Genomic DNA, 25,136 nt, shown 5'->3' with positions numbered 1-25,136 from the left:
GCTATCTTTGATTTTCCTTATAGCGTATTCCAGGACAAAGTTGAATAATAATGGCGACAACGCATCTTCTTGTTTCAGGCCATTCTTAACGTGAAAACTCGTGGCCAAAAATTTTCCTACCCGGACTTTACTTTGGGATTCATTTAAACATGCCTTAATTGATCTAATTAGCTTTTTCGGTATTCCAAATTCTGTAAGAACGTTGTAAAATGTTTCTCTCCTAACAGAGTTATAAGCCTTTCTAAAATCAATAAATAGTTTATGTACCGGGATATTGTATTCCCACTTTTTTCGAGTATTTGGCAAATGGTAAATATTTGGTCGATAGTTGATCGATTTCGTCTAAATCCACACTGATAATCTCCAAAAATTTCATCTGCGTATGGGGTCAATCTTGCTAATAGAATGTTTGAAAGGATTTTATAGAATGTTAACAAAAGAGAGATGCCTCGATAATTATTACAGTCAGTTTTGTCGCCTTTCTTGTGGATTGGAACAATGATTGATTCTTCCCACTTTTGTGGCAATTTTTCCTTGTTGTAGATAAGGAGAATGAGTTTGTGTATCTTGTTCCACAATTTTTTGCCTCCAGCTAAAATTAACTCAGCCGGAATTTCGTTTACACCCGAGATTTGTGTTTCTTTAATTTCTTTATAGCGATTTTTACTTCTATTCGATTGGGTTCTGGAATATATGGTTCTGCGGTGTGTATCTTCCTTTCTCCACGCACATTAGTTTTTGGCTGCGTGTTAAGCAAATCGCCAAAGAAATCTTTCCATCTATTTAAAATGCTATTTGTATCAGTGAGAACTGTTCCATCAGCTTTCTTTCATATATAAGAACGAGGTTGATAGCCTTTCTTAAATTCGTTGATCCCTTTATACATGTCCCGAATGTTTTTATTTTTACTATTATCTTCAAGTTCCTAAATTTTAGCTTTCAAAATATCGCGTTTCTTTGTTCTAAAAGTTTTGGAAGTTCCTCGCCTGATGTCTACGAAATTTTGTGTAGTTATTTCATTCGGATTTTGTAGCCAACGTAATTTTGCCTGTTTTCTCTTCTCTGCTAGTTTGAACCATGGTTTGTTCCTACGTATTTCCGTGTGTCCCAATTTTTCTTTTGACAGAGGGTGTTTCGTAACCAAAGAAAAGAATTCAATTGCTGGAATATTTTTCTCTATAATCTTAAGGTTACATCTGTTAAGTAAAGAGTATGACATGCGTCAGACTTCTGAAACGATTCCTGTAATGTTATTGAGATTATAATCATTTTGCTCAAAGAGTATTGTTGCGTCATACATAATTGATATTCTTTCTTCATAGTTTTGGGGAAGTCGTCATTTATATTATTATATTACTATAAAACAATTTTAACGTGGATCTTTGTGGATGCCTAATTAGAAACATACCAATTATAAATATGCATGTATTCAAATTTCAGAATGGGCCGCGGTGGCTCAGTGGTAGAGCGTTCACCTCTGGTGCTAGGGGTCTCGGGTTCAAACACTGCTCCCGCCAAGTGAACTTTGTGGTGGACAAACACCGTGTGCGTGGGTTTTCTCGGGGTTCTCCCGTTTCCTCCCACTTTCTTCATTCCACCATTTCATTCATTACTCATCATCACCGTCTCCTTTAGCCTAACCGGCATAATCGTGGGACGTAAAACTCAAAATTTCATTTCATTTCATTTTCAAATTTCAGAATGTTTTCACGGCAGTGATTTGTAATACTGATATGTACTACTACTTCATCTATATCACCTACTATATAGATTTTATACTCTACAACAGTTGATCAGATTCATCTACCGTAATATGAGTTTCATCTCCCTTATCTAGAATAAGCCTCAAATCTGACCACCTTCCAATGTTGAAGACAACCAATGGCGTATTTAGGATTTTCTTTCGAGGGCTATGCCCAACACAAAGAAGGAAGTGGGCAATTGCCCACCTGAGTTTGAGAATTAAATATATTTTAATTTATGCATAAATTGAAGTTATAATGGCAAGAATTACAGATCGATAAATCCTATATGATATGATACAAAAATTTAGAAGTGAATCTAACCCTTTATTCTATTCATACAAGAAAAAGAAAGCATCCTCTTGGCCGTCCTAATTTCCCGGGCTAATTATTCCCCCGTTTTGATTTTCTTTAATTCAAACATTTCCTTCTTTTAAAAATAACTAAACGATATAATTGTTCCTTTGTTATAATAACTAAAGTCCTGTCATGTTGATATCCGCGCATGTTGGTGTGAAACACTAGTTTCGCTTATCAACTCCTCTTAGTTTTGGTGTTACTGATGACGACCAACTTGAATCACAACTGACAACGGTCGATAAAGTATGAGAGGCACCGTGTGCGTGGGTTTTCTCGGGGTTCTCCCGTTTCCTCCCACTTTCTTCATTCCACCATTTCATTCATTACTCATTATCACCGTCTCCTTTAGCCTAACCGGCATAACCGTGGGACGTAAAACTCAAAATTTCATTTCATTTCAAAGTATGAGAGGCGAAATGAGAGTAGTAACGTCAAGAAAAAGAAACAGAAAAATAGAAAGGATGACAGAAAGAACAATTAAGGACGCAGTTCTTACATGGAATGAAATTTGACAAATACAGTATTATTTCTGAACAGAAAGCACAAGAAAATGGAAAGTCAATGACATTCTTAGAAATGGTAAGAAGAATTATTGTTGTACGTGGAATGCGTAAAACTAACAAATTATTTCGAGGGGAGAATGAGCCCGATAGCCTCCTAAATACGTCACTGAAGACAATTCTGCTCCCCTGATCCTTCACAGCATTGTTTTTCAACTTCATAAATATTTTGACTATCGCTTATATATATATATATATATATATATATATATATATATATATATATATATGGGAACGTCTTACCCGTCCCCCCCAATGTTGAAGACAGATTTGCGCCTATGCATACACACACCGTAATACAGAAATACGAACACGTCGAGACGATCGCTACACTTCGGAATTTATTTCCCTGTTAAACGACAATCGAATCACACCAGTGTTGTCATTTCAATCTAAATGATCCTCGTATACACACACACACAGTGTTACCGTATTTACATCTAAATACTTCTATTTTATTCATTTTAAAGATAGGTTTCGAAATAATGTTATTTTAGTATGCTGTGAGTGCTAGAATGCATCTTTTACAGGTAAGTATACAATTTCAGAGTACTGGTATTGTTAAGTAAATTGATTTTTATTTATTTATTTATTTATTATTTTTATATAGGACAATGAAAGACTGGTGCATCGTATCCAACAAGTGAGAAAGCTGTTACGAAGAGCAAGGAAAGAACGAAAGTAAGTTTTCACAATAATATTAATAATTTGCTTCCTCACTTTCAGCACTATTGTTTAAAAAAAAGTTCGACTGAAATGATCTTTCGATTTAATTTAAATTTATACATTTTGCACAGGAAGGTAATAATTTTGTGTAATTCTAACTAATAAGAATTAGGGGTCAGACTACTAAAACTCATACAAAAGCTAACCATTTTTCTTTTGCCCGTCTTTCGTTAGTGAAAAGAGATAATGAAATGTAACTTACCACAATAATAGTTAATGTTATTCTACACCCGAAATACGAATCGGAAGAATTTTCAATGTTGCCATCCATAGAAATTACAGTGTGGCCAGAATATGAATTAGCCAAAAATGTAGGTTAAGGGAATGTCTAGAAAAATGAACTCAACGGTAATTGATGACTTATTATGTTGTCGTGGTTCCTTGTTAACTGCTTTTTAAATAATATTTGTATTTATTTTGTAATAAATCGTTTAAAATAAATAATTTTGTAATAAACAGTACTAAGTAAATACAGATATTATTTAAAAGTAGTTAACAAGAAACAAAGACAACATGATAAGTCATCAATTACCGTTGAGTTCCTTTTTCTAGTCGCTGCCTAACCTAGATTTTTGGGTACTTCATATTCTGGTCACACTGTAATTTCTATGGATGGTAACACTGGAAAGTCTTTCGGGGGGTGCGGTGGCTCAGTGGTAGAGCGTTCACTTCCGGTGCTTGGGGTCCCTGGTTCGATCCCCGCTCGCGCCGTATGGACTTTGGGGTGGACAAACACCGTGCTCGTGGGTTTTCTCCCGTTTCCTCCCACTTTCTTCATTCCACCATTTCGCTTATCTCTCACCATCACCGTCTCCTTTAGCCTAACCGGCATAGCCGTGGGACGTAAAACTTAAAGATTTCATTTTTTCTTCCGATTTGCATTTTCGAGTATAGAATAATATTATGTATTATTGGAGTAAGTTACGTTTTATTATGTGTTTTCACTTACGAAAAACGGGCAAAAGAAAAATGGTTAGCTTTTGTATCATTTTCAGTAGTCTGCCCCCTAAAGATAAAAATAAATTTCAAGTATTTGGCGTAGTTGTAACGAATAAGAGAGAAAATAGAAATAAGTTTAGCAGTTCTCACTTATTATATCCTTATTAGATGTGTTTTAAACTTTTGCATGATGTATGTATTTTCGTGCATGCGGCTTATGTTTGTATTTTTTTCCTTTTTCTTTTTAATGGTTGTAAGTGCTGTTTGTGGCAGTAAATATATTATTTTTCAAGGTTCCTGATGGATCGATTGGACCAGCATGGAGACAACTGGCGAAATGCGCCGTTGCCTTTACCTTTGTCAGACGAATATTCTTTAGCTGCTTCTGGATCACTCATCCCGAAAAAGGAGCCAGAAACACCGAAGTCATCAGGTTCCTTTCACAAGGTAGGTAAAGCTCATTATAAAAATCATAATAGACAGAAGGTTAAATCGAGAAACAGTGCATACTATTTTTTTTTCTGCCAAAAGCTTATAGATAGTCAAACCAAAACATATTCACAAATGAAACTATAAGGGCCGTTCGGAAAGCAATCTTTTATTGGTTAGAAAAGGAAATACCAAAGTAAATAAGAAAACTTTATTATATACATCTGAAAACAACTACTTTGCTCTATTTTTCAACATAGTTTTCATAAACATTCAAACACTCTGCACTAGTTTAGAAATTCCATCAGCATAAAAATCTCCCGCCTGTGCCTTGAGCCAGCCTGTGACCGCATCTTTCAGCTCCTCTTCATCACCAAAGCGCTGAGATCCAAGCCACTTCTTCATATGCATGAAGAAATGCTGGAAATTTGTGGAAATTCATCGAAAAGCTCCGAGTTTGTGAAACATCGATTTTCGCGAACTTTGCCATCAATTTTCTGAACGAGTTTATTAGTAACCACTCATGGCCTTCCACTCTTCTCTTCGTCATGAATGCTTGTTCGTCCACTTTTAAATGAACGAAGCCATTTACGAATAACTCCTTCACTCATCACACTTGAACCATACACGGCCCAAAGTCCCCGATGAATTGCTGCAGCCGAATATTTTGTTTTCCCGTAAGAAAACGTATTAACAACTCGCACTTGGCGGGGTTTTCTATTGCATCACACGTTTTGAGACGTTACAAAAGTGGAACTAGTGATCAAACAACCGTCACTCTACCACGGCTAGATGCAGACTGATCTACCGCGCACGTCTGTGCATAGATGGTAGCGCTTCCCCCACTGTTTCACGCGCAGGGACCAATCGGAGGTTACTTTCCGAACGCGCGTCGTACATGTTCTACTTGTTTTCAACCTAAGAACTGAGACGTTCAAACAGCATGATACTAATGAAGTACTAACCGTATTGACCCCGTATAAGCACCCGTTTTGTTAATTTAACTGTACACGTTTCGATGACTTCTTGTCATCGTCATTGGTACGTTGCTATTAACAAATTTTTACATTGGTTCATGGACTTACACAATATAAAATTTTCGTCCTTAAAAGAAAATAGTACTATACGTCGTTAACTGCAATTACTCTAATAAGGCACTTGAAACGTTGATGAACTTCAGCCTTACACTGTGTGTGGCCTCCTGTTCTGTGGTAAAATAATCGTGAATGCAGAAGCAACCTATTTTAACCGTGTCATCATCATCATAGGTATCCTGCCCTTACTGGCAAGTCACTTGCAGCAGCTGATAAGCTTCCATGCTCTACGGTTCTCCGTAAACCTCTTCGTCTTCACGTATGATATTTCTGTTTTTATATCATTCATTAATTGTAATCTCCTTCGCTCCCTCCCTCTTTCCTGCCACCATACTCTCTATTACGTCCCCCATGATACAATTTCTTCTTAGGCAATGTCCCAACCAGTTCCTCTTCTTAACAATATAAAAAAAATGTTCTTTTCTCCCCGACCATTTCTAACGCCCTCTCATTCGTTTTCCGCTCGGCCCAACTAATTCTTTCCATTCTTCTCCACACCCACATTTCGAAGGCTTCCAGTCGTTTTTCATCACTTTTACGTAATGTCCACGTTTCCGCCCCATACAGTACAACACTCCACACGAAGCATTTTATGAGTCTTTTTCTCAACTCTTTATTCAAGGTCCTACAAAACAGACTTTTCTTCCTCCTAAAGGCTTCTTTCGCCATTCGTAACCTTGCTTTTATTTCACGTTCGCACTTCATGTCATTACTAAGAATACTGCCCAGATATCGAAAACTATTCACTTGTTCTATTTTCTTCCCTCCCACTTTTATATTTGATACAGACCTCTTCGTTCCAATCACCATGGCTTTTGTCTTTCTAACATTTATTTTCATCCCATATTCTTCAAAGCCCATCATCAGGTTTTCTAACATTTTATTGATTTCCTTTTCAGATTCTGCAACAAGCGCCATATCGTCTGCAAATCTTATGCATCTAATCATTCTACCTCCTACCGAAATGCCATCATCATCATGTAAACTCTTTTTCACTATCTCTTCTAGATAGACATTAAATAGTGTTGGCGAGAGGCAACATCCTTGTCGAACTCCCCTTCCAATTGCACTCTCTTCCGTCAGTTCTTTCCCTATCCTAATACTTATTTGTTGGTTCATGTATAAGTTTCTTATGAGTCTTCGATCTTTCCATTCCAACCCTATCTTCTTTAGAACTCCCAACAACAATTCCCAATTCACGCGGTCAAAAGCCTTTTCTAGATCAATAAATGCAACATACACCTCCCTTTTTCTATAAATCTTTCACCGATCGCCCTTAATAATCCATTTCTTATGCCCTTACCTCTTCTGAACCCGAACAGCTCCTTCTCAACTTCTTCAATGTTCTTCCATGTAACCTTCTGTTCAGTATTCGGAGCAAAATATTAGCTATATGAGATATAAAACTAATAGTTCTATAATCCTCACATTTCTTTGGGTTCGATTTCTTTTCGATTTCTTAGCCATCGGTATCACGATCGTCTTCAGGAAATCTTTTGGCCATTCTCCTGTTTCATGTATTTCATTGCATAGTCAGAACAGTTCTGCCTTTTCTTTGTCTCCCATATTTTTAATGAATTCGATTGGTATATTATTTATCCCGGTTGCCTTTCCATTCCTAATCTCGGATATAGCCTTTTCAAACTCATCCCGAAGAATACCAAATCCTTTATCATCCTCGCCTACTTCATTTTCTACTTCAACATTTAGGCTACACGGTCTATCCCTACTCTCATATAAGTCTTCAACGTATTCTTTCCATCTTCCTATGACCGCATTTCTCTCGATGACTATCTTCCCATTCTTATTTTCTACTGCCATCGTAATACCCCCTTGTTTCTACCGAAATTCCATAGATTTCATCTCCTTGTACATTTTCTCAAGTAATTCATTATTTAACTTTCTGTACATCTTTCTGCTCTTTTCTATATCAACCTGTTTCCACGTCTTCTTTTCCCTCATTTTCTGCAACATCTGCTCTGTAACCCATGGTTCCTTAATCGTTTTGTGTTCGCGATAACTACTGCTTCTTCTGCAGCTTGCTGTAAGCAAAGTTTAATGTGTTCCCACCGTGGGTTACTACCCGCGCCTATTCTTTCCTCGTTTGAATAATTTTCTTCGAATTTTTCAACGAAAAGATTTCTTATTTCCTCGTTTTTCAACTTTTCAGTATTCAACACTTTGTTGCCTGCTTTTCTTCTGTGTATATTTTTCAGTTTAATATCTACTTCGGCCAGCACAAGATTATGATCAGAGAAAATATCAGTCCCGGGAATTGTCTTTTCGTTCTTTAAGCTATTCCGGTACCTGCCCTGAATCATAACATAGTCTATCTGATATTTTACCGTGTGCTGAAATCTAAATGCTTAAATCTGGTGCTACTCTTTTAGTATTCCTTGTTGATAAAAGTTTGTTTTCTGAGCGTATAATCAATCAGCTGTTGAACGATGGATTGAACTTTTTCAACCCAATCGAATCGCGTACCGTCCATGAAGCGAACCGATTCAATGGGCCAAAGAGATGAAAGTCTGAGGAAGGCAGGTCCGTCGGTACATCTGCTTGAAAATCATGAGCTTCGTGGGCGTAATATACCAAGTGGCCCAAGGGTGACATTTCTCTTTAATTCTTAAACATCTGTGTGCACTGGCTTTACGAAAGACCAATCTGATATGAATAATACCATACACTCACTGTATTTGTTACCAATCGTTCCAGAATTTAAAGGAAAGAGATTGGGTTCGAATCTTCTACCATATTGCTTAGCCATTAGCATAATGACCAATAATCTTTGATTTCGCTCCTTTCATTTTCATATGACCTCCTCGTAATAAATCTGTTGAATCTGTGTGCAAACAGCTGTTCTATTCACGTATCATTATATCCTCAAAGATATGCTTAAGGTGACCTCCTCACCAGTACTTACAACCTCTCCATATATAGATACTTCTCACCATAATTTTGCCGTAACCTCCATATTAAGAAAATGGACTACTATACTTATATATTAGGTCCACTGTCCCACGGTTATGCCGGTTAGGCTAAAGGAGACAGTGATAATGAGAAATGAATGAAATGGTGGAATGAAGAAAATGGGAGGAAACGGAAGAACCCCGAGAAAACCCACGAGCATGGTGTTTGTCCACCACAAAGTCCACACGGCGCGAACTGGGATCGAACCAGGGACCCCAAGCACTGGAGGTGAACGCTCTACCACTGAGCCACCGCGCCTCCCCAACCTTCATACTGATTCTGTAAACTATCTGGTGCTAGAGGTCCCTGGTTCGATACCAGACCACGTAAGTTTGTGTTGGATAACATCGTGTCCGTGCGTTTTCTCGGGTCCTCATCTTCCTACATTCTCATTCCAATATTATTGCCACATTCACTTTCATTAAGTGTCCTTTCCCTTTAGCCTAACGAGCATAATCATGGGACATAAAACTGAATTATTTCATTTAGTTTTTCAATCATTTAAATATCGTCCTAGAGTTAGTACAGAATCAAAACTTCCATTTAAATATAAAACCCAACATAAACAATCAATATACCTGTAAAATATAAAACTACAGCTAGTAAATACACAATATCAATTTGCGCACATCCATTAAACTTTTATAATATGATATATTCCAATCACAATAATATTGTATAAAAATTAAATGAAGTTTTACGATATACGGTTATGGCGGTTAGGCTAAAGGAGACGGTGATGATGGAAAACGAGTGAAATGGTAGAATTTAGAAACTGGAAGGAAACGAGAGAATCCTGAGAAAATCCACACATATGTGTTTATCCACCATAAAGTTTACTTGACGCGAGCTGGGGTCGAACTAAGGACCCCAGGCACCAGACATGAATGTTCTACCACTGGGCTACCGCGGCCCCAGTATTGTATAAAACATTGAACTTACGTGCCCATGTTCGGTCATTCTAAAGTATTTTCTGAATCCAGCTACAAATCAACCAAAATGAAGTGAAGCAATAGGGTTACCGACTCCTCTTCAAAGAACTTACGCTATATGGGTAGCTGCTGTGCTCCATACATTCAGACCCATATATCTCCATTTTTTTTTCAATTACTTTAATTGAACCCACAAAATTGTAGTTGCAAGTCGTTACACCGTTGTAAACGACACTGAAGCACGCGAAAGTTTTTCTTCCTTTTTTTTTTTTCACAAAAGCGACAGACGATTTAACTCAGACATCGATATCTAGCCTGAACTTTAAATATTGGTATTAATGAAAAGGGGAAACAGCCGATTTTAACTTACTTTTGCACACCAAATCCTTTCTAGGTGCGGATTCAATAAGATATAAAGAGTGAAAATGTGATTAACCGGACCGGGACTCGGACCCGGGATCTCCGGCATACCGTGCCGATGCGTTAACCACTACGTCATCCAATCCGCCTCCTAGAGCAGCCAAACACTCTCCCTCCTGTAGTCGGTGCTGTCCACTCAGACCACTTGCCTTGTACGACAGTCTAGCTGCTGAGCTTCGACAATCCATTGTCCATATATTGGGAACATCTTTTGATGGTTGTGATTTCTATATTAATGAAAGGAGTAAACAACCGATTTAAACTCATTTTTACACGCCCAATCCTCTGTAAGTGCGAATTCAATAACATACAAAGTGATTGACAACCAAGACTCGAACCCGGGATCTCAGTTATGCTGGGTGTCTATCGGTCACGAAAGTCACGAAATTACAAAACGGTCATGAAAGTCAAGAAAAAGTCACGAAATTTAGCTTTTAGTTCACGATTTTTTTTTCTATCTGTGCAAATGTAAGTACAAATTGGAAAATTTTATTCTATAAAACGTCAAAATTGACCACCCAAAATGTCTGTGGTCGGCTTTAGACGCTAGCAAATCGCAAGCAAAGCACGATTCTATTGTATAGATGAACATTTGGCCTAATTCGCACTGAAATTCACTCTTAATTATGTGTCGAAATGTTATGATTTGGTAAAGGAAAGGTTACGGAAATTTTATTTTGGAATTTTAGGAGACACCCTGTTATGCCGTGCGAGGCGTTAACCACTACGTTGCCCAGTCTGCCTCCCAGAAGTGGGAGAGCGTCTGTGGGAGAGTGTGGGGACTGGGTGGCGTAGTGGTTAACACATTGGCATATTATACCGACCGTGGGTTCAGGTCCCGGTGCAGTCAATCACTTTTTCACTCTTTGTATGTTATTTAAATACCGGTAGTTGTCATAGGAACTTACACTTGCATTTTCAATATGTAGTTGAGGAACAAAGAGTTATGTTACAGTAATTGAAGATTTGTGATGCAGTGCCCTAAAACTTGATTGTTTATGGAAATATAACCATCTCTGACTTGAATCCAAAATACCCACTTGACAAAACCTGTTAAGAGATCGGGATCGGAAATAAATTTTTCCTATTATGAAACTAGTTTTCAGAAAGCACTCATAATAATACTGTATTAGAATTCGTAATATTTAATTATATTCTCATATGAAACATATTTTGTAGCACTCAACACCAAGTAGTTCTACGGAAAAGGCTGCCAAACGGAGCGGGTCATCCCATGGTTCGTCGTCGTCGTCCAAACGGAAGAATAAAACTGACAAAGAACGTGATCCGAATGCGCCCAAGAAGCCAGCCAATCCGTTTTTCCAGTTTTGCCAAGAGCAGCGTCCTTTGGTAACGGAGCAGTATAATGTGGAACATCAGGAAGAACCTAGCAAACAAGAACTTACAAAATTATTGGCCACCAAATGGAACTCTCTTTCGACTGAAGATAAAAAGGTATGTACTCATCTTTGTTTATTTTGATCTTTGTGGTAGATGCTAAGTTAATACTTCGGGTGCTACAGGTCATAAAGGGCTTTGACCGGACAGGTGGCACATGCTTAACTGGTGATGCATTGTTTTACATTACTCGTACGCCAATATTTGTCTTTCGAAAGCGAGGTTTACTTTCTCTTAATTTAAAAGTAGCTTCCTTAAGGTGCTCAGTTAACCCGAAAAAAATTGTATTTTTTCGTCACGAATTGAACACACAGTTCCCATCAACTTGGAAAGTTAGAGAATTACTCGTAAAGATTCTGGAAAAGGAAGGAAATTTTTACTTCTTAGAATATTTGATAATTGTAGGTCTGTTGGATTTCTCTTTTTGCCTCACTCAGCTATTTCATCGGAGATATTTTACAAAATATATTAACACTTCTTTGCCTACACACATGCTATAGATACATGCATAGTAGGTGAGGAACTCCTTGGTCGGGAAAAATGTAATTGCATCTTTACATTATACAGAGTTACCCATAATTATGCATATAATGGTTGACTGACTGTAGTATTTGTAATTCTGGACCAAAAGTTTCGATATGGCAACACTGTGTGTAGTGTGAGAGTGGGGATAACGGTCACTGGACTTGGAACTGCCACACTATGCCATACCAGTGCGAGAGTGGCTGAACGGAACATTTTCCCGAACCGCTTGATCGGTCGACGTGGGTCTGTAGAGTGGCCGCACGATCTCCCAATTAGACTTTTTCTTACGGGGTGTTTTAAAGGTCAAAGTCTACCAATTTATGTAATTTGACCGAACCTCAGGAAGTTATTACAGAAGAGTTGCACATGATACCAGTACGAGTCTGTCAAGCTGCTTGTGACAACGTCTTCAGGGATGTATCGATTTGAATGGTATATTAGTAGACCATGCCATGGAGAACAGAGGTTAAAATTCTTGTTAGGAAAGGTATGAGAATAATGTGTGTATTTCAAGTTACGTTGCTAGTTTCTTTACCCCAGCCTTCGAAACATCATATACACAGTATGGGCCACCCCGTATATAGACGTGGGAACTAAAACATGAGACCATGTACGCTAACCATTCAGTCACACCGGTAGGGTGATGAAACAAGTTCCGGATATGTTTTGTATATACGTACTTGAAATGTTGGTCACTCAGAGGCCTTTAATACAGCTAAGTTTGGAAAGGATGAAGTATTCCCTCTCTACAGTACTGAAAGATACGATAATAAAATTGCATTTTCTTTCTTGTATAAAATTTCTAGTTTAATGTCCGACCATTATGCCCTGTAGGGTATAGAGAACAGATAGTTAATGGAAGGAAACGGTTCTGAAATAATTGGTGGAATGAAAGTGTGGGAAGTACGCTACAAGGAAAATAAAAACAACCAGGGCCTAGAACTGTTCACCAGGTTATGGCGTATGCTGATGATAGGAGAATAATAAAAAGAAATGCAGAAGTCTTATTAAACGGTTGCAGCGATATGGGTTCAAAAGTAAATGCAGAGAAAACTAAATACATAGAAGTTCGTTGGGATCATAATACTGCAAATTATGGATGTATTAAAATATCAAATAATACTTCCGACAAAGTATATACTTTCAGATATCTAGAATCAATATTGACAGACCAAAATCATATTCAAAAAGAAATTAAATGTAGACTAAAAGCAGGGAATTCGTGTTATTATTCAGTTCAAAAACTTTTGTCGTTGCGAATTCTGCCGAGGAATCTAAACCTTAAAATTATAAAACGATAATCTTGTCTGTTGTTCTGTATAGTTGCAAAACATGGTCGCTTATTCTGAGGAAAGAACGTAAACTGAAAGTATTTGAGAACAAGATCCTGAGACAAATATTCGGACAGGAATGGGGAATGGCGAAAATTTCGTAACGAGGAATTGCGCAATTTATACCGCTCACCAAGAATTGTTAGGGTCATCAAGTCTAGGAGATTCAAGTGGGCATGTCATGTAGCGAGAATGGAAGAAAGTAGGAACTCTTTCAAAGTTTTAACTGGAAAACCTAGGCCATTAGGAAGACGTAGGCGCAGATGAGAGTACAACATTAAAATGGATCTCGCAGAAATAGGAATACAAAGTAGAAACTGGATCCAGTTGGGTGAGGATAGAGGTCAATGGGAGAGCTTTTGTGAACGCGGTATTGAATTTCCGGGTTCCATAGGCCATAGAATTAGTTAGTTATGCGAAGGTGGGAGGAAACGGGAGTAAAAACTCACGGACATGATGTCCACCAGAAATCCATATGTTAAAATTTTCTTGGTTGCAATTTTTAAGCCTACAATTTTTAGAAATTTAATTCTCTTTGCCTCTTATTCTGAATATGTACCACCTTTAAGCATCTCGTACTGCTTCAATATGAAGCTACGTATCTTCAAATCTTCCTTTCTTTGTGTATTCAGGGTGTCTATTGGTCACGAAAGTCACGAAATCAGAAAACGGCCATGAAAGTCACGAAATTTAGCTTTTGGGTCACGATTTTTTTTAACTGTACAAATGTAAGTAAAGATTGGAAAATTTTGTTCTATAAAACGTCAAAATTCACCTTCAAAAATGTCTATGGCCGGTTTTAGACGCTACCAAATCACAAGCAAAGTACGTTTCTATCGCATGGATGAAATTTCGGCCTAATTCGCACCCAAATTCGCTCTTGAAAATGTTAGGAAATTTTATGATTTGTTAAAGAAAAGGTCACGAAAAAGTCACGAAATTTCATTTTGGAATTTTAGTACACACTCTAGTATTGGTATCTCCTGTCCCAATTGATCTTAATTTCAATTTTGTTTCTGATCGTATCTACAACAAAATTGAAATCACTTGATAAATATCTAGGTCTGGTGAATAGAAGTGTTCATTGCAATGTTTATGAAATGCTTCAGCCCAATTGTACGTACTTCATGTTAATCACACAAGTTAGGGCGATAATCTTAGCTTCATTTACAAATAGAAACTTTTCTCCATCATGACTGAACTCATCTTCTCTTTCAACCATTTGCTCAACAGCCTCTGTAATACTATATTTCTCGGACGAACAGTACATAGCTTCTCTTCATATCCTTATGTGTTAATTCCTCTGCAATTTTGTAAATTAGATAGCTCAGTCCTAATAATTTCATTCGACCTTTCGTTTGGGTATTCCGCTGCTTTTTTGTCACAAATTTCTCATACATATATACAAACATAACAGAATAGAAAATATTTTCCAACTGACAACATTGCTTATTTTTTTTTTGGGGGGGGGGCGCAATCATGTACATTATGACAGCTTGTCAACGGCTTATCAGATAAAACTGATAAAACCAGAAAAGTGTACGCAATTTCATTGCAGCCGGAAATGCTAAGTGTCTGGTCTTGGTGAATCCGTTTCTTTCAACTGTTAGAAAATTGACTTAAACTAACGGTTTTGCAAAACTTCGCTCTGTTTTAAGCCCAAACGGAAACATGACAGCAGAAATTTTCGGAAAGTTTTGCTATTTTTACTGCTAGCTTCCACTTTAGATAGTGTATATTTACAACGAAAGGGCGGGGGTGCACGTGCACCTTTGCACCCCCCCTAAATCCGGCCCTATATATATGAACTTAGCATCTCAAGAATATGTTACATCTCCGCTCAATAATTGGATCTCCATAGTTTGGAAGTGTATCATAGTTTAACATTGTGAAAGGAGCCTCATTTGTTATAAAACGAACTATTTTATCGTATTTTTGGACATCAATATTGATTTAAATTGTGAAATTCTATTAGTATACATGTAAAAACTAATCATGAGATGTTCAAATAATAGATGTTCTTAATTATAGTAGTTGCGTCAAGGGTAAAACACTTATAAAATTTAAAAAAAAAATCTTCTGTACAATATAATATTAAGTATGTATATAAACTAATTTAGTAATTTTTTAATGGCGTAGATAGGTCTGAAAAGGTTAGAAGAGTAATGACGGGATAGTCAGCTTGTAGGTAATTATTATTTACAAGCTGGTTCTACGAAATTCTAACAATAGTAATTACAATTTCTGTTTCCTTATTTAATTTTAAACGGAATATTATTTCAAAATGTAAAATAAAAATGTTTGTTTTTGCTGCTAGGAATATTTTTAGTCGGTAAGTATCGTGTATGATCTCTTGCTTCAAATGCTCATTCCCAGCAAGCTTTTTTTTCCCCTGCTTATCCGGCACTGACCGCTAAATCCCGCTTCACGCTTATCTTTTGCTTTATATATATATATATAAACATTGAAGCTTTGACTATTATATACTAATGCTTATATTTATTTGTTTTATAATATTCCACTCTTTAATTACTATGATTTCGTTTGGCTTTGCATGTGATGGTTTCCGTATTGTTTTTTATTTATTTATTTATTTAAATCCGCTGACTCCAACAGGAGAATCCCAATTACAGGAGTCTTACATAAAATATTACATTTATGTTATCAATTTAAAACAAACACTAGAATAAAAAAATACAAAAAATAGAAAGAAACACAAAAATAAAAAAAATACAAACACGTACAAGAATGCCAACATACATAAGTATTTATGTTTCGAGACCTATTACCATTACCTAATACTATTATGTGCTGCAATTTACAGACAGGGGTTTACATATACTCCAAATTTACATAAGTTTCCACCAAATTACAATAATTTTTTACTTTACAACTAAAATCCAAATCACATATTTTTACTAATTTGTTGTATGCTTCACACATTGCAAATAATGGTGAATTTTTATATCCCACTGTTTTGGGTATTTTATTTACCAAAAGATTCCTATTTCTTAATTTACATGGGGTAGCGTTAAAGCATATTCTTTCCAAAAACGTACTATCATCAATTAATCCATTGATAATTTTATATAGGAACATTTGCTGGGCTACAATCCTTCTGTTTGTTAATTTGACATAGTGAAATTCCTTTAATAACCACATATACGAAATTTTTCTCTGATAGGATGAAACAGAATATTTTTTGAAATATAAGTATCTTAAAAATTTCTTTTGTATTGCTTCAATTTCATTTTTTTGTGATTTACAACTTGGTGACCATACTATTGATGCATACTCCAATTTGCTTCGAACCATTGAATTATATAATATTTCAATAACTGATAAATCATGGATATTTTTTGTACTTCTTATAATAAAACCTAACATTCGATAAGCATCATTCGTTATATTATCAATATGACTTTTAAATGACAAGCTATTATTAAAATATACACCTAAGTCTTTAACCTCATATTTCCTTTCCAACTCAACACCATTTAAGTAATATTTACAATCAATATAGCTCCGCTTTTTAGTTATTATCATAAATTGACATTTTTGTAAATTTAGATACAACATATTTTCATCACTCCAATTGTAGACTTCCGCAATATCGGATTGTAACATATATTCATCATTCTTATTTTTTATTTCTTTATACAATTTTAAATCATCCGCGTACATTATACAGTTCGAATGTTTAATTTTAGACGGTAAATCATTTACATATATTAGAAAAAATAAAGGTCCTAAGTTAGAGCCTTGCGGTATGCCAGAACTCATTTGATAAAAAGAAGACTGATGACCGTTGTATGAAACATATTGTTTTCTATATTCAAGATACGATGCCACTAATTTTAAAAACAACAAACTCAAACCAAAATTTGACAATTTATTCAATAAAATATCATGATTAATTTTGTCAAATGCCTTTGAGAAGTCAAAGTATATAGTATCCACTCTATTTTGTTTATGCAATGCATCCTGTACATCTTCAACAAAATTAATCAGATTTGTAACAGTTGATCTACCTGTAAAAAATCCATGTTGGTTCTGATAAATAAAAGACTTAACGTGATTAAAAATACGTATATAGAGTATATATTCTAATACCTTGGCTGGAGCACAAATTATTGATATCGGTCGGTAATTTTCAATTTTATTTTTTTCTCCACTCTTAAAGATTGGACTAATACGAGATACCTTCCAGGTATTTGGAAACATCTGTTTTTTAATCACCAAATTATATATATAACATAAAGGACGCATTAAAACCTCCGAGCAACCCTTAATAATATAAGGTGGTATTCCATCTATTCCACATGTTCTCTTAGGTTTTAAATTACGGATAGCGTTTTGATATTCTGTCACATTTACAGGATCTAACTTTAGTGTACTATATAATTGAGAATAATTGTTTCTGTCATTCACTCTATAAGTTGATGGAACCCCCAGATATACAGCTTTAAAATGAGTTGCAAAACCATTAACAATATCTTTATTAGTACAATATTCCCTGTTATCTAGAGTCATAACATTGGGTGCTACTTTCGTCACTTTCCTGTCTTTTATAAATGACCAGAATGCACTTATATCATTTCTAATATTTAATTCTGACTCATTTACATATTTTTTATACGCTCCTTTGATCATTTGTTTCAGTTCTGATCTTACATTTTTATACATCATTGTGTTATATACTGAGTTTTTCTTATGCTTCCTATAATATTCTTTCAATTTTACTAATTCAATAATTTCTTTCGAGAACCAACGTGGATATTTCTTTTCCTTATTTAAAGAACTCTTAGGGATTGTTATATCAAATATTGACCGTATTCTATTGTAAAAATAATCAACTGCCTCCTCTACATCATCTATTTTTTCTAAGTTACTCCAATCTTCTGTTTGGATTCTATTATACATTTCATAAAAATTTGCTTTTCGAAAGTTGTATGCAATTATTGGTTCACTAAGGCTACCACTTACTTTTGATTTAAGTTTTATATCTACAAGTAAAGCCGGATGATAAATATCAGGTTTTACAAGCGCCTCCTCTTTATTTACTTCAATAGAAAGTTTTATATTTGTTAAAATTAAATCAAGGGTCTTTCCCTCACTATTTTTAACATTATTTATTAGCTTTAAATCGTAGAGATTTAAAAAGTCAGCCAACGCTTTATATAACGAACCTTTCTCCAGTAAGTTCGTATCTGGACCCCTAATTTTCGGTAAATTAAAATCTCCTACTATAAAAATATTATCATTTGCTAAATTTTTCATAAGTTTATATTCCTCAAATATTCTATAGAAATCATAATAATCATCTAATCTAGAATCAGGCACGAAGTATATCGTTACAAGAAAATAAATTTTTCCTTTAACTACAAATTTTATGATTAAAAGCTCCAAATTATTTGCTATTTTCACTTCACTGGATATTATCTCTCGCCTTATAGCAATCAATACGCCTCCCCCTCCCTTTCCAATCCTATCTTTTCGGTATACCTTGTACTGATTATTAAATAATTCTGCATCATATACGCCTTTCTTTAACCAAGTTTCCGTCAGAATGATTATATTATATTCATCACTAGTTGCCAAAAGACCTTCCTTAAATTCATCACACTTAGTATTCAGTCCTCTAACATTCTGATAGTAAATAGAAATCGAACTACCTTCAGACATTTTTTACATCAGTGACGAAATGTCTTCCTCTGATTTAATTACAAACACATTCCTATCATCCCTAGTTTTCCTCAATTTAATTACACCTGAATGGTCAACCCATAAAAATGCATATTGTTTTTCTCTCTGCAATTTTCTTGCCTGACCAAACAGACGTTTGCGAAATGACGTAAGAGAGTGATTGATATATATAACTTCATTATTCGCATAACCAACTTGACATGCATTGAAATCCCTTTTGACTTTTCGTTTCTCCATTAATTTATCCTTAGTTTTACGATGAACAAATTTTACAATTATGCCTGCAGTTTTCTCATGAGGTTTTATATAATACGTGCCAGGAATGAAATGAATAAATACTTTAGTTGCAGATTTGCCAGATTTAGCAGGGTGTCTATCGGTCACGAAAGTCATGAAATCAGAAAACGGTCATAAAAGTCAAGAAATTTAGCTTTTAGGCCACGATTTTTCTTTTCATCTGTACAAATATAAGTATAGAGTGGAAAACATTTTTTTTTTTTTTTTTTTTTTTAAATATAAAATCAAACTTCACCACCAAAAATGTCTATGGTCGGCTTTAGACGCTACTAAATCGCAAGCAAAGCACGCTTCTATCGCACGCATGAAAATTCTGCTCAATCCGCACCCAAATTTGCTCTTAAAAATGTTAATAAATTTTATGGTTTGGGAAAGAAAAGGTTATGAAAAAGTCACGAAATTTCATTTTGGTATTTTAGTAGACACCCTGTTTAACCTCTCAAGTAATTCTGTCTACAGGATGGTTGAAAAAAAAAAAAAAAAAAACATTTATTAGAAAAAAAAATGTAAGAGTGATCACAAATTCCCGTTAACCCCTATCGCGTGCCCACATATTTATAAATGGTCGCATTGTATTAATGTTGGATCATGGCAGAGGACAACTTTGAGGTAGTGTGACTATTCTTTTATTTGTTCCAGAGTGTCTGTGCGTACTCCATCGTTTTCATAACAGAGTACGATTCTCTTCCGTATACGATATGAAATTCTCCACAACATTGCTGGCGTGATGGTAGTAAATGTACGTCGAACAGCATCCTTAATTTCGTCAAATGTCTTGTAACGTGTGGCAGCAACCTTTTGCTTAATGAACCCCCATCATGCATTGTCACAAGATTACAGATAGGACTCCAAAGGTGCAAGCGAATAGATAGAACCATGCTCGATCCATTTATCAGGAAACACCTTTATTGAGGTATTCTCTAAAGGTAATAGCATAATGTGCTGCAGGAACCATACACCACCGAGAAGTCACCGATTTTGCAGAACTAATCACGTAACATGATGAGACACGCAATGTGATTCACAGCACCGTCAAAAAAATATGGACCTACCAAGTGGGTTGCAGACATTGCAAGCCCTGATCATAACACGTGGTGCGTTGTGTTCAAGTCCTTCATAAAAATGTGGATTTTCTTTACTCTAGAAATAAACGTTTCTATCTTCTGCACTGCGATATATTGCATACTTATCCATGGTGTAAGTGGACTCATCAGTCATGATTTAGATGTATATCAGCACTTGCAATAATAAGAAACAATTCATTAACATGTATGTAATACATAGGAGGTAGCGGGACTTTGTGATCACTCTGTACATGCCCCTCGGTGGATAAGAAAACAAAAAAAGTAAATAAATAAATAAATAAATAAATAAAAAATAAATAAATAAATCTTAAAATAGGCATCTATGTTGTTCACATCTTTATCAAACGCCCAGGGATACAATGGAGATTGAGCTGTTGACAGTAACTCTTGAATCTGTGCATCGAGTTCCACCATTGTGTGAGGTTTGAAGTCCTACAAGAAAGAAAAAAAAAAAATCACACGGAGATCTGGACTTGTTGCTGGCCATTCGTCAAGTCCAGCATGGTTATATGAGCTCACTCATAAATAGATGAAGGGTCCACCATGTTTGGATTGCACATGCTGCTTCCAGTGGTGGTCAGCGATTGAACTAAGTGAAGCAGGCAATGTGAAATCTTAATGAATACTTTAGAAATGGGACTGTTTTCAACATGAAATCAGTAACATTGTAATATTTATAGAGTATTAAAAATACAGAGTTATTTTTACGCATCTGGTACATTCATGGGGATCAGCAGGATTTTTCTCATTATTATTATTATTATTATTATTATTATTATTATTATTATTATTATTATTATTATTATTATTATTATTTAATATTTATGGTCTTTAGGGATAGAAGAAGGGAAAAGACGTGGAGAAGAGTTGCTAAGGAGCTGATTTGTATTGTAGCATTGATATTCAGGGCAGAGTTTTTAGCAAGAAATAAAAGAAGAAAGAAAAAAAAAGAGAGAAAGATACTTTTGTATTTTGCTGGCCATCTAGGGTCATATAACAAGTATATTTAGAAGAGGCTGGGAATAAAATTTTTCAGTTTAACGTCCCACGATTATGGCCTTTAGGCTAAGGGAAACTATGATGAAGGCAAGTGAATGATGATGGAAGAATTGGTGGAATGAGAAAGTGAGAGGAGATAGGAGTGGCCCGACAAAACCCGATGTTCTAGTTGGATAAAGAAAATAATAGAGAATCAAATTTAGAAAATATTGCTCCTGCACGGAAACTTAATTTAAATGATTGATTCAGAAGTCCATGCCTATACTGATATCCTCGCAATTCGCTTCTGATGCTTAGCAATGTCAATGATTCGCATTCTAGTGTCTAGAACGTTAACGTATTCATTTTTATTTACGTTCTTATATACTAATGTACATTAATAAAGGAAAATGAAATATTTACCTTAGCATGTCGTCTTTAATTTTTACCTAATATTTCGTTAACTATTGACTATTATCTTTGACGAGGAACAAAAATTCGTCGAGGAAACTAGATTCGACCTGGTTACTTCCCCGTTGTTTTTCAGCATTCCTAGTTCACTATCCTGCTTACATTTTTCCATTACTGTACCAAGAAGTTCTTCCTTTAATTTTGTATAAGTTTCTAATAATATTCAACCCAAATAATGGAAACAAGCAAAAATTATGATCTTGAGCACAAAACAGCCACTATTTTTTTACGTCCATTTGTTGCAGCGTTAAAATGCCATGGAACCAACACAGCTCAGGAAATAATGTTACTAATTAACATATTAAGGGATTTTTTTTTAGCTCATTCACAGGAAATAGTTGTACTTATGTCACAACACTTCAAAAAATAGATGTAAAAAAGTAGTGAATGTTTTATGCTCAAGATTTGTTTTTCCTAGTTTCCATTATTTGAGCTGATTATTACAGGGAACATATACAAAATTCAAGTAAGGATATCATGGTGTACTAAAGAAAAAATGTAAACAGGATAGTGAACTAGGAATGTTGGGAAACAACGTGAATGCAATTAGGTAGAATCCCGGTTTTTCGTCCACTAGTCAACAGTTAACGAAATCTTGGGTAAAAAATTAAAGAAGACGTACTAAGGGGAAAAAAATGGTGTAACAGTCCAATTTGTGAGCCTAAGCATGCTTCAGCGCCATCCGCTAGCAACCTGGTCAGCGCGCTGCGACACACTGTCCCTATCAGGCGCATCAAGAGGTTTCTAGATTAGTGGTCGTCACGTCTCATTTTCACGTCACTCCCCAGTTCGCCTCACGACACTGGATGGACTCCGAAAATTAGCGGCCGGGAATCGAACTCGGGACCACGCGGACCTGAGTCCAACGCTCTAACCACTATACATTTTAGCTTCTATAATACTTCAGACTTAAAAAGAAAAAAAATGTAGAAAGGCATATTTATCCACTATTTTTCACCCACTTAGCCAGTGGTGCCCACCCCCCTTATGTCTATGACGCACCCCCCCCCAATTGTCTATCCGTAGGTGTTCTCCCATGAAAAAATCTTCTTTTCGATTAATTTTACCCCCCCTCATCAACCATATTTATATAGATTTTAACCCCCCCCAAATATTTCAATGACGCAGTTTGCGTCATAGCCCCCCCTTGTGGGCACCCCTGACTTAGCTAGTACCATTATCTTTTTATTTTTTAAAAACCGTCAATTTTTGTTAAATGCATTTTAATATAGCAAAAATGTTTTTGTAATAGGACTATACGACTACTTCTTTTCACGTTTTTTTTCTAACAGCTAAGGGTTTCGATTCTGGGCACATAGTATACATATTGTGAATCCTTGTATTTATTTCAGTTAATATGTGACAATCGTAATGAAGTCTGTCGATGTGAATATCTCTCATCCTTATCATGTAATGTTGTTGGAAAAGCTTTTAAGTTGTAATGCAACACTGTAGTGTAGATCTCATCAGTTCCTAGGCCTACAGAAAAATTCGTTTCTTTCTAGATTTTCTCAAAAACAAAGGATGAGGTTTTACACTTACCCATTATCATTTTGTTCAGCTGGACGAGATGAGATCTATCAATTTGTATATGTTGTGTTTTGGACTTTTTTTTAGTCGAAAACCGCTAAAAAAAACTATTGTAGAATTAATAATTTATTATATACTAGCAGAATACCCGTTCTTCGCACGGGGAGAATACGTTTCATTTAGAATATAATGGGCTGAATATGGATTTAAAATGCATCGGAAGTGTCTCTGGTTGTCTCAGCGACTTCTCCGAAAACTATGGATTCGACACTAATATTAATCATTTTTCGATCATTTTTATGTATCTCCTCCCTCCCCTTTCTCCAAGTTGCGGGGCTGACTTTGGATTTTACCGGCATCGGAAATATTACTGTTCATCTCAGCAACCCCATAAACAATGGATTCCACACTAATATCTGTGATTTTCGATTATTTTTAAACATTCCCCCACCTCTAAGTTCTACTGTCAAAGTGAAACGATAAAAACCATCCCAGACCCGAGCCTAATCTATGTTGAAAATTTGATCAAGATTGGTCGAGTAGTTCAAAAGTTATTAAGTCACATAGTTACTTCCATTTTTACATAGATAGATTTAGCCTTTTGGCAGGTTATGGGAGTAACGAGTTTTTTTTTCGGGGGGGGGGGGAGGATTGGGGTGGGAAATGTGTCTTCCACGTTTCTCGATCTTAACATTTCTCTTATTTTGCAATATTTTCTTCTATTTTTCGAATCATCCACCAATTGCGTTCTTCTTCTTCTTGCTACTCGTTGCTTTCCTTCCATCTTTCCTTCTTTGGCGGTATCAACAAAACAATTTCTTCGCAAGATTTGTCCGATCCAATTGGCGTTCCTACGAAGAATGCTGACTAAAAGCGTCGTCTTCTCTCCTATCTATTTTAAAAATCTTCGTTTGTTATTCTTTCTGTTCATTTTATTTTCTCCATCTTCTTCCACCACCACATTTTGAAGCTCTCTAAATATTTCTTCTCTAACTTCCGTAATGTCCAAGTCTCTGAACCATACAGTCCAATGCTCCATATATAGCACTTGACCAACTTCTTTCTTAAACCAATATTAAGCCTGCTAGTTAAGAGTGATCTTTGGCTACAGCAATTCTTGACCTGATCTCCTTGGTACAGTAACCGACTCTCGTCAGAATACTTCCCAGATACGTGAAATGATCGACCTCTAAATCCTTTACTGAACGTCAATCTAATACATAAAAATGATTGTGGTTTTGTGTGGGATCGCATCACGGGAGAACGGCTGAATTGCTTGAAGTGAGTGTTAAAATATTATAGTTATCATCTACCGCGAACTATGAAAGCCTTTAATTTGGCCCTGTTACTTAACAAACAACATCGCTTTCTATTGCATTGAACGCACGAATCCTAACTTGAGTGATCGTTTAAGATCCGCGGTGGTTCAGTGGTAGAGAGTTCACCTCTGGTGCGTTGGGTTCCTAGTTCGATCTCAATTCGTGTCAAACCGGTCTTTGTGGTAGACAACAACCATGTACGTGGATTTTCTCGGGATTCTCCCGTTCCCTTTTACTTTCTTCATTCATTTCTCATTATCGCCTCTCCTTTAGCTTTCACGGCGGTAGGACGTAAAGCTGAAAGATTTCATGTCAGCGATAGTT

At 35.9% G+C, this 25,136-nt stretch overlaps 1 protein-coding gene across 2 annotated transcripts in view; it reads left to right on the top strand.

Annotated features, from left to right (window-relative positions):
- Positions 1–25,136, top strand: part of LOC145664862 (uncharacterized) — a 34,753-nt gene that overhangs the window by 8,202 nt on the left and 1,415 nt on the right. Inside the window, exons 2-5 of one of the 2 annotated variants that reach the window (XM_081731890.1) lie at positions 3,273–3,343; positions 4,621–4,774; positions 11,352–11,627; positions 15,744–15,758. In XM_081731890.1, coding sequence (XP_081588016.1) covers positions 3,273–3,343; positions 4,621–4,774; positions 11,352–11,627; positions 15,744–15,755 — 513 coding nt within the window. In that variant the 3' untranslated portion in view covers positions 15,756–15,758. The remainder of the gene's footprint in view (positions 1–3,272; positions 3,344–4,620; positions 4,775–11,351; positions 11,628–15,743; positions 15,759–25,136) is intronic. The other variant, XM_081731889.1, reaches the window with a different exon arrangement.

This window comes from Thermobia domestica, chromosome 11, assembly GCF_964235325.1.
Source record: "Thermobia domestica chromosome 11, izTheDome1.hap1.1, whole genome shotgun sequence".
Taxonomy (NCBI): Eukaryota; Metazoa; Arthropoda; class Insecta; order Zygentoma; family Lepismatidae; genus Thermobia; species Thermobia domestica.
The sequence above is the reverse complement of the archived record's forward strand: the minus strand, read 5'-3'. Positions and strand labels throughout refer to the sequence as shown.